The sequence below is a fragment of the Pecten maximus genome, chromosome 5 (genome assembly GCF_902652985.1).
Source record: "Pecten maximus chromosome 5, xPecMax1.1, whole genome shotgun sequence".
Classification (NCBI taxonomy): Eukaryota; Metazoa; Mollusca; class Bivalvia; order Pectinida; family Pectinidae; genus Pecten; species Pecten maximus.
This window is the reverse complement of record NC_047019.1, coordinates 27,236,078-27,246,955: the sequence shown is the minus strand read 5'-3', so window position 1 is coordinate 27,246,955 and position 10,878 is coordinate 27,236,078. Positions and strand designations below refer to the sequence as shown.

Below are 10,878 nucleotides of genomic sequence, written 5' to 3'. Positions count from 1 at the left end.
CACGCTTAAATTAAAAAAGATCTGGCTACGTTAGGACATCGCTGTGACAAATTATAAAATAACTTAGCACTTGTCTAAAGGGGTATATGAGAAAAATGTGCTTAACAAGTATTATTGGCACAGCAGATTGGAATAATATACATGGTTTTAAACCAATCAAAACTGGCGTTACCTAGCAAACATGGTAGAAATACTAATAATGCTTTCATTTAAACATATATATTAACAGAATATTCGCATGATTATTGAACAAAATAAACAAACATAAATCTAAATACTGAATTTTAAAATGTTTTTGCATACAACAAAACATTGATGAAATTTTAGATTTGTGAAGTTGTCAATATTCAAAAGCTAACCAGCAATCCAATAGACGTCCAGCAAAATCTTAATTTGAGTCTATTCCCTTTTCTTTTCGCCAAGTTCCAACGAATCATTTCCTTTCCTAAGGAAATATTTTGGTTTTGTCGATTTCAGTCCCTTATATGCTTCTTTTTGGCAGAATCTGTCTGTGTTTTATAGGATTGGACAGCAGGCAAAGCCTATATAAGTCCTCTCCGAAAACAGTAACATACACAATGGTACAAACATGGACATAATATAACACATTACATATTACAATCTCAACACAATCGGTGTTCTGTTATTTTATATAGACTAATAACCAACTCGTTGCATTATGGGTCTAATTCTTATAGAAACTTGGTTATTAATTTTGAGAATTTCCTGTATATTGATTATTGTCATAAGTATACTTTTCCCTCCAGTTTTTGATTCGCGATAATTTGTTAAGTATAAATTGAATCTGAAAACTGTAAAGAGCTTGAAATGTAAACATTTCTTAGGGAGTATGTGGCTTTAAACAATTTCTTTTATTATACAATGACTTGAAATCTAATTATTTTCAATATTTCTTGAAACAGTTTTGTATTATAATTCAACATTTTCAATATTTTGTTGAACAATTTCTTTTATAATGTAATGACTTGAAATCTGATTATAAATCAACATTTTCAACATTTTTTTCACAACTTTCTGATAAAATATTTCCGATTTTGATTGCCCTGATAGTTCTTTAAGGAAATGAGAATGTGTATGAAGCTTTTGCTACTCTAAATTTAAATTCTAATGTTAAGATTTGAATTTGATAATATGGCCACTTCTTCATTGTTGTAGAATCATCAATTTTAAAATAATAAGTAAAAACTTGTTCACCAACAAGCCCTAAGTCTTCCAAACTTTAATATGAAATGTTAACCACCTTATCAGGTACATTACTAAACTAGGGACTCAAAAGAGACTTATCTGGGAATTAATATATTTATGCTTAAATTTGGACACTAGGGGAGGGGGCTTATTTGAGGATAAATACTAAACTTTTACACTAGGGAACAGGGCTTTTTTTAGGATAAATATGATACTAAATACTTACATCAGGAGAGGGGTCTTATTTGAGGATAAATACTATTTTTTTACACTAGGGGAGGTGGCTAATTTGAGGATAAAAACAGTACTAAACTTTGTAACTAGGGAGGGTGCATATTTTTGGATAGATGTGGTTATCCTCTTCTTGTGTCTCTGCTGTATAAGTATTACAGTCAACATGTAAAATCAGTCACTTAAAATGTCTTCATTCTGAATGAGTTTTGTTTATTTTGCAGGGCGAATGTTTGATTTCCACATACTAGACATGTTTGAGCTTGGAATTGAGAATTTTAAGTCCATGTATGAGATGCAGGTGAGACAAAGGGGAGATGTAAATGATGCCATCAATTACACCATAAGAAGGGGGATGTAAATGATGCCATCAATGACACCATTAGAAGGGGAGAAGTAAATGATGCCATCAATAAGTCATTAGAGGGGGAGAAGTAAATGATGCCATCAATAACACCATTAGAAGGGGAGAAGTAAATGATGCCATCAATTACACCATTAGAAGGGGAGATGTAAATGATGCCATCAATAACACCATTAGAAGGGAGAAGTAAATGATGCCATCAATAAGTCATTAGAAGGGGAGAAGTAAATGATGCCATCAATAAGTCATTAGAAGGGGACATGTAAATGATGCCATCAATAAGTCATTAGAAGGGGACATGTAAATGATGCCATCAATAACACCATTAGAAGGGGAGATGTAAATGATGCCATCATTGACACCATTAGAGGGGGAGATGTAAATGATGCCATCAATAACACCATTAGAAGGGGAGATGTAAATGATGCCATCAATAACACCATTAGAGGGGGAGAAGTAAATGATGCCATCAATGACACCATTAGAAGGGGAGATGTAAATGATGCCATCAATAACACCATTAGAAGAGGAGAAGTAAATGATGCCATCAATAACACCATTAGAAAGGGAGATGTAAATGATGCCATCAATAACACCATTAGAAGGGGAGATGTAAATGATGCCATCATTGACACCATTAGAGGGGGAGATGTAAATGATGCCATCAATAACACCATAAGAAGGGGAGAAGTAAATGATGTCATCAATAACAGCATTAGAAGGGGAGAAGTAAATGATGTCATCAATAACACCATTAGAAGGGGAGAAGTAAATGATGTCATCAATAACACCATTAGAAAGGGACATGTAAATGATGTCATCAATAAGTCATTAGAAGGGGAGATGTAAATGATGCCATCAATAAGTCATTAGAAGGGGAGAAGTAAATGATGCCATCAATAAGTCATTAGAAGGGGAGAAGTAAATGATGCCATCAATAAGTCATTAGAAGGGGACATGTAAATGATGCCATCAATAACACCATTAGAAGGGGAGAAGTAAATGATGCCATCAATAAGTCATTAGAAGGGGAGAAGTAAATGATGCCATCAATAAGTCATTAGAAGGGGACATGTAAATGATGCCATCAATAACACCATTAGAAGGACTTGCACAACTTAATAATTTACTTTATGTTATTACTAGTGACCCCATCCCTTCATTCGCTTGTTTAAAGTTCAAATGATGTGAAATTTATATCATATTAAAGTTTGAATATATTTCTATTGGATAAATGTTGTTATTTTATAGGTTTAGTGGCATACAAGAGCACACAGGTATTCGAAAGACTAACCCTGACATTTACAGTACACTGATGAACCCTCACCTGGGGAATCCCTGCCTTGTTACACCTCGAATCCTACGTCATTCTATTTTCAGTAGATGTATATGTTTTTGATTTTCCAGATCTTTATTCTCGTATATAGAAAGTACCCATTTCATATGTTATTTACTCAGGAAAACAGCTACAAACCTAAGAAACACATTTTCCTCAGGAACTTGGTTCACGTGAAACACCAGCTGATTTAGTTGTGCGAGTCCTAGAAGGGGAATCAAACCTCTACCACCAAGGTTAAAGGCAAATGTGTTACCACTTTGCCACACCTATAAATGTGAGCTATGTAATTTTTATAACTGTTTATTTATGTTTTATAGGGAGCCAAAAGTAACACAGGTAGCAAGCCTTGCTTGTTATTTGCTGGCGAAGCTTTTGACCAGGACACAGAACACAGGAGATTGAAGAATCTTTTTATAGGTACAATGTATATCCTTTTTATGGCTCTTCCGGAATAAAATCAGATTTTTTTTACATAACTGCTTACTTCTGTTTTTTTTGTTTTTTTTTAAATTGATGAATAAATTTGATCATGAAAATATATCTGTAGTAAAATATAGTTCAGCTGAAGTTTGTAATGAAATCCCTACCCTAAGCCACCCTGTTGTAATAGAACAAATGAATGATACAGACTTGTTTGACCTTTTTATGTTGTCTTTTTTTCAGATTTTTTCCGTGGTCCCATAGTAAGCCAGCTTCGGCTGGCTGGTCTGGAACATGTAATACAGATCACTGCTTTAGATGGGAAAATACTGCTTCGGAACTACAAGTAAGCTGATTTTTGTTGATAAAGCACTATACATAGACATGTACCAAACTGGGCGCATTGAGGGCACATGTAGTAAGAAGTACTCTTACAGGGACTTTGAAAGATTCAACTTGAATCTTGAAGGTTGTCCATCGGTCTTAGAATATTGTCCAGATATCAACAGTTTTTATCCAATCTTTTTGAAACTTTGTGGATGTAGTCATCCCACACTGTAGTTGTGTCACGGTTTATTTGTAGCCCTCTATCATCAGATGGTTGTTTGGGGGACATATGTAATGGGCCTCGTTACAATAAGCACTTCTTTTACATACGTTTGTCTGTCCAGCTTTTGTTAGATTCTCTAATTAGTCCCCTACCAGTGAAATAGGAGGGAATTTTTATATTTAGTATTCCTCTCTATCTGCCTTGTATGTATGTAGGTAATGTCAAAGTTTGTCAGCACTTGAACAGCTTCATTCCTTAAGGGATTTTGATCAAACTTGACTCAATGATAAAGGACTATAATATCTTGAACAAGTTCCAGGGTTTTTAGATCAAGGTCAAAGTTACTGCTACTATTTTTAGTGAGAGCGGGTAGGGGACATGTATTGCGTTAGGAATGCCCAATAGGCTTGTTTCGGTATCAGTTAATGGAAGAAAAACTCTAATACATGTTTCATGTCTTTCACTTTATATGCTTTGATGTTTATAGAATATAAATTCTTATGAAGTAACTTATTTTTTTTACAGAAGTTATAGATTAATTACCTGATTTACATATAATATCTAAACTATAATAGGATATTTAAGCGTTGATGTCAATTATTTTTTAGTTTCATCAGGGTATGAAAAAAATTTTGTTTGCAAACTGTATGAATCCGCATTGCGGAAGTTTGCAAACAAAATTGTGTTCATATCCCTATGAAACTAAAAAATAATTGACATCAACGCTTGTAATTAATTTTTGAAATTAATTTTCTAATTTAAAACATATTTTATGTACAATTTTACTGGTTTTATATGGGATTCTTTTTCTCAAATCAATATGCAATGTCAATTGTCGTATTGTGACTTCACATTTTTTGCGCCATTTTTAGCTCGGCTCTTCGAAGAAGAGTGAGAGCTTGTTGTCACTCCGGCATCGGCGTTGGTTTTCCAAATGTTAAATTTTTGGTGCAAGTGTTGAAAGGCATAGTAATTTATGGTAATATGGTCCCTGTGGGGTCAAACTATCCCCTGCCGGAGTTATACTAAAAGATTTTTTGGAAAAAAAACAGATTTTTGAAAAATTTTGGGCTTAGAAAATTTTTATGTTAAGTTTTTGGTGCAAGTGCTAAAAGGTATTAATACATCACTTTATAATTGTACTAGGGTGCTGATAATTGGCAATAGAGTCAATGGAGTAAGACAATCACTTCCTGGAGTAAAACTTTTAAAAAAAAATTGGATTTTTTCTTTTTAAATCTGTGGGTTTTTTTTTTTTTTTTTTTTTTAAATCTTTGGACTTTGTGTGAAGTTTATATTGTGAGTGTTGAAAGGCATAGTAATAAATGGTATTAGGTTCCCTGTAGGGGTTAAGTTATCCCTTTCCTGAGTTAAACTACTGAAATGTTTTTTTGAGGAAAAAACACATTTTTTTAAAATTTTCGTGCAAATGTTGAAAGCTTTTTAACACATCACTTTATGATTGTACTAGGGTGCTGATATTTGGTAAAAGAGTCCCTATGGAGTTACACTATCCTTTCTTGGGGTGAAACTGAATATAAAACAATATGAAAACGTCACAATAGACAATTTATACCGGTCAACATTTTTCAAGGGAGACAACTACCATTAGGATATGTTGTCAAAAAATTGAAGAAATATGTCCAAAAGCAATTACATTTGTGTTTAATATCTTCATTTAATCTACAACAGCATAACTTGTCTCGCAAATGTTTGTCAATAAATAATTTATATATATATAAATTGGTATGGTTTTGAAAATTGCATGAATTCACAAAACATAATCTGATCAAGTAAACAATATAGATATTATTAATGCAATTTTCGAAACCATTCCTATTAATATATTTTAATTATTTATTGACAAACATTTGTGAGACGAGCTATGCTGTTCTCCAACAGCTCTTGTTTTCATAGTGGTATGAAAAAAAAAATCTCAACCAATCAGAAAGCCGCATTCTGCATACAAACAATGGAAAATTAATTATAGAAAGATATTAGGAAGTGATATAACCATTTAATCTTGAAAATAACAAAATGTACCAAATTATTTCAATACAGGATCAAGATGAAAAAGTCTGGCAGTAAGACCCCTAGAGTAGAGCTTGAGGACATGGGCCCATCTTTGGACTTTGTCATACGGAGGACAAAACTCGCCTCAGACGATCTCTACAAACGCTCTCTACGCCAACCAAAAACAGCCAAGGTCTGTATTATCAAATCGTTCTATCATTTCCTGTATTAAATTTTTACTAGAAACATGTTAAAACTTTATTAGGGATATCAGAAAATGAGTTCTAGGGTGGGATGGGTTGGGGGAGTGGGGTGGGGTGGGGTTGGGGGAGTGGGGATATCTGTGAGTCACTTTTCTTTTATGTCAGTTCCAGAATTATTGGAGGCATTACATCATATCCTTTGTTTTTTCAATCCATACAAGGATTCTGATTATTTAATCAGATTGAATTTATTTACGATATAAATGATATTTGAATACTAAACTTCCTCTAGCTTTTTCTAAGGGATGCCTCATACCTATTTGGTTTTATACTTAGACATGTTTATTTCAGAGACATATGCATCCTGAGGAGAGAGTCATGTTCTCTTACTAAAAGTGATAAAGTTAAAGAGGATTGATTATTTCTCTGATGCAGACAATTCACTAAAAGATAATTCAACAAAGGAAGTTTTCCTCAACTTTATTAAAAGAGATTATTGTAAATAACACATATAAAATGAATCTGTTTCTGTTGCAGCCAAGAAAAATAAAGAATGTTTCCCACAATCCTTTTGGTTCCAAACTTGGCAGAATTCACATGGACAAACAAGATTTAGGGAAGTTACAAACCCGTAAGATGAAGGGCCTGAAAAAGTCCAAGAGTGCCAAGTCAAAAGATGGAGCATCACAACCCAAAATTGTCAAGGAAACGAATGGTCCATCAAAAGCCAAACGAGCCAAGAAGTCTATGGATTGATTTGTGTTATTATTTATAAATAACTTAAAACTTTAATGTTAATCAGGCTTGCACGGGAATATGGTGTTCGCCAGAAAATCCAGAAAAAGCAATCTTAACAATATTTTGATCGGATACAAATGTTTAAAATGGATCTTGTCCTGTGTTCCAATATGATGTGTTGGCAAGTTCTGTGACCTACATGTACATTTAGGAAATTATCAGATCTCTAGATGATCCGGTTATACCAACAAAATGAAAGCTCCCAGCATGTATTACATCTATGGAACATGTAGACAACAGATTCATGTACAGCCCAGTGTTGTTTGAAATGTGACAGAAAATTGTGATAATGGTTTAAACGATGAAAACTGATCAAGCCAGTAGCTAATATCAAAACAGTACTTTAAAGATACCATAATACTGTTATATTATAATTTGGTATTACTTTCATCTTTACATACACAAATGTATTTTTGGATAGGATTTTAAAGGCTATATATCCTGTACTCTATAGGATTGCTGTAAGGCCTTCAAACCTTATATAAGCTGGTATAATATCTTAATGGTGTGTCACCCATATTTTCTTCCTCGCTGAGGATGAATACACTTTGTTTCTGGCTCAGTTACTGTCGATGTTAAAACAAGGGCTAGGTCAACACCAGTGAAACGCTACCCATATATGCTGATGAAGCAGGTCTTCTATTATGCCAACTGTAGAAAAATTATACAATGTGAAAAGTACAAATGCTTCATGTTAAGTCCAAGAATTACTTGAAAAACTATTACTATGTATTGCTTGTTTGTTGGTTTATTACCTCATAAACAGCAAGGGCTACTCTGAGATATTTTTGTAGTAGCTTGTGGTTACCTCACAGGTAGTGCTCAAATTACACACCTTGAAACTCTAGCACTGACCGAGGTGTTTATTATTATAAGTTGTTGGTCAGTCTGTTGGTTTGGTGGGCATTCAGTATCTCCACAGTATTGACATGTTCTAATTTGTAAGAACTTCACTTATCATGAAAGCTTGGACAAGTTCGATAAAACTTTAAAACGAAGATTAATTGCCATGAAACTCACAAAAGTTGAGACATCTTCATGATAAATTATATATTGTTGTACATGAAAGACATAATCCATGGAAATCACCACTGTTATCTAGAAATAGATACTGAATGATTTTTTCAAGTCGTTCATTTTTTTTTCAAGTTGTAGATTTGCAATTGAACTTACTCAATAGGGACTGGATAAACTGTGAATCCACTCCTATCATCAACAGATTATTCCATAAAAATCTCATCATCCTTTACATCACTTTGATACATAAGACCTTAACATTTAGCTCTTTTGGTGAGGTGAGCTCATGACAAGGTGCAGCATACATTGTCTCTTGCATCAACATGTTCCTTTGAAATGTTTTCTCAATAACCATGAGGACAAGAGCCATCATAAAAGACAAGTAGCTTCCGGCTTTCTAATTTACTGCATGGTTTAGGATCAGCAAAGTAATTCACATAAAGGAGAACTATACAGGTCCATTTGGTCTTTTGTTGCAGGTCCTGATAAGTTCCAATACACAGCACATTAACACATACTGAATGAACTTTCAAATTGAATGTGTCTGAGCCTATATAAAACAATACACTCTGACTTATAATTTAATGTATTGGTCAGAGGCATGTTTGTAAAGACATGTATTTGAGAGTACAGGCGAGAGATATGTTTGTCAATGTTTGAGAGTACATGCCTGGGAGATATTTGTCAATGTTCAAGAATTCAGGCCCAAGATATTTCTGTTTGAGAGTACAGGCGAGACAGATGTTTGTCAATGTTTGGGAGTAAAAGTGAGAGAGATATTTGTCAATGTTTTGGAGAACAGGTGAGACAGATATTTGCCGATGTTTTGGAGAACAAGCGAGACAGATATTTGTCAATGTTTTGGAGAACAGGTGAGACAGATATTTGTCAATGTTTTGGGGAACAGGTGAGACAGATATTTGTCAATGTTTTGGAGAACAGGCGAGACAGATATTTGTCAATGTTTTGGAGAACAGGTGAGACAGATATTTGTCAATGTTTTGGAGAACAGGCGAGACAGATATTTGTCAATGTTTGGGAGTAAAAGTGAGAGAGATATTTGTCAATGTTTTGGAGAACAGGTGAGACAGATATTTGCCAATGTTTGGGAGTAAAAGTGAGAGCGATATTTGTCAATGTTTGAGTGTACAGTGATGTCTGATATGGTATCTATGTACTATGATGGTGTATATATGTTGACTGTAATGAGATGAAATAAAAACTGAATCATTAGATTTTCTTTATTTCTCATATTGTGTGTAAAAACATGTTTTATATCTGATGACATACACATGTACAAAGTATGAAATGTTTGAGTGGCACAAACCTGTTTAATCCGACACCATGTGGGACACAACATATCGGTTAGATTAACCTGTCTAATCTGACACCATGTGGGACACAACATATTGGTTAGATTAACCTGTCTAATCTGACACCATGTGGGACACAACATATTTGTTAAATTAACCTGTCTAATCTGACACCATGTGGGACACAACATATTGGTTATATTTACCTTTCTAATCTGACACCATGTGGGACACAACATATTGGTTAGATTTACCTGTCTAATCTGACACAATGTGGGACACAACATATTGGTTAGATTAACCTGTCTAATCTGACACCATGTGGGACACAACATATTGGTTAGATTAACCTGTCTAATCTGACACCATGTGGGACACAACATGTTGGTCAGGTTAACCTGTCTAATCCAACACACTGTGGCCTACAACTGATTGGCTTTGGAAACAAAAATATTGCAGGGCTCAAAGTGGCGCCTTAAATTCATCATTGGCGACCAGTTAATGACCTTTATGACCTTTAAGGCACCTAAATGGCCACTAAAAATATTGTGTAATTTTGCAGTTTTGTTAATCTTCCAATGGTTGCCGTCAATACTAACATGCAATCCAAGACGCTTAAAGACAACCAGGCCAGGCGGCTAAATTTTCCAATTGGCGCCTAGATTTTATGACTTAAGGCCATATAGGCAACCTGGAAAAATTATCCACTTTGAGCCCTGTATTAGTAAGGTTAACCTGTCTAATCTGACACTCTGAAGGGCACATCATATTGGTCAAGTAAACCTGTCTAATCCGACACTGGGGGACATGTCATATTGGTCATCTTAATCTGTCTAATCTGACACTCTGAGGGGCATGTCATTTTGGTCATGTTAACCTGTCTAATCCGACACTAAGGGGGCATGTCATATTGGCCAGGTTAACTGTCTAATCTGACACCTTTAATATTACAATATATTGCTCCATTTACCCTGTATAATCTGACTGTGGGGCACACAATAGTTGTTAAATAAACCTTCCAAATTTGGAACCTTCCAAGAAATTATGTATTGGTCTTGTAAACCAATCTGAACAGAAAAGCGATTGGTCGGGTAAATCTATCCGACATTATACGGGACACAATATTTTGGTAGAAAACCTGTCTAATCTGACCTGTGGGCCACATATTGGTTTTTTAGGTTTAACTCCTCGAAATCTTCTAGACTTCTTCATTTAAATTTAAAACTTTGCCTTCGCTGTGCTAAAACAAAAAAGACTGGAAAGACAAGATGTACGATGAACAGCAGGTTTGGATGCATTTGGAGAAGATATGAATTGCATATGCAACTGCGCTAGCCGTTCGCAAGGACTTGAGAATTTGTAAGTCTACGTGTATTTGGACCGTCCCTTGTGTATATAGCACATTTTAATTGGGTGGCAAGAAT

General features: G+C 34.5%; 1 protein-coding gene across 1 annotated transcript; it reads left to right on the top strand.

Annotated features, from left to right (window-relative positions):
• Positions 1-1,661: 1,661 nt before the first annotated feature.
• Positions 1,662-9,374, top strand: LOC117327697 (ribosome production factor 2 homolog; the record flags this gene model as incomplete). The annotated part of the gene is given in 5 exon segments (XM_033884808.1): positions 1,662-1,738; positions 3,458-3,557; positions 3,804-3,906; positions 6,172-6,316; positions 6,864-9,374. Coding segments are annotated over 5 exon segments (644 nt in total), but the record flags the coding sequence as incomplete, so codon positions are not given.
• Positions 9,375-10,878: the final 1,504 nt, after the last annotated feature.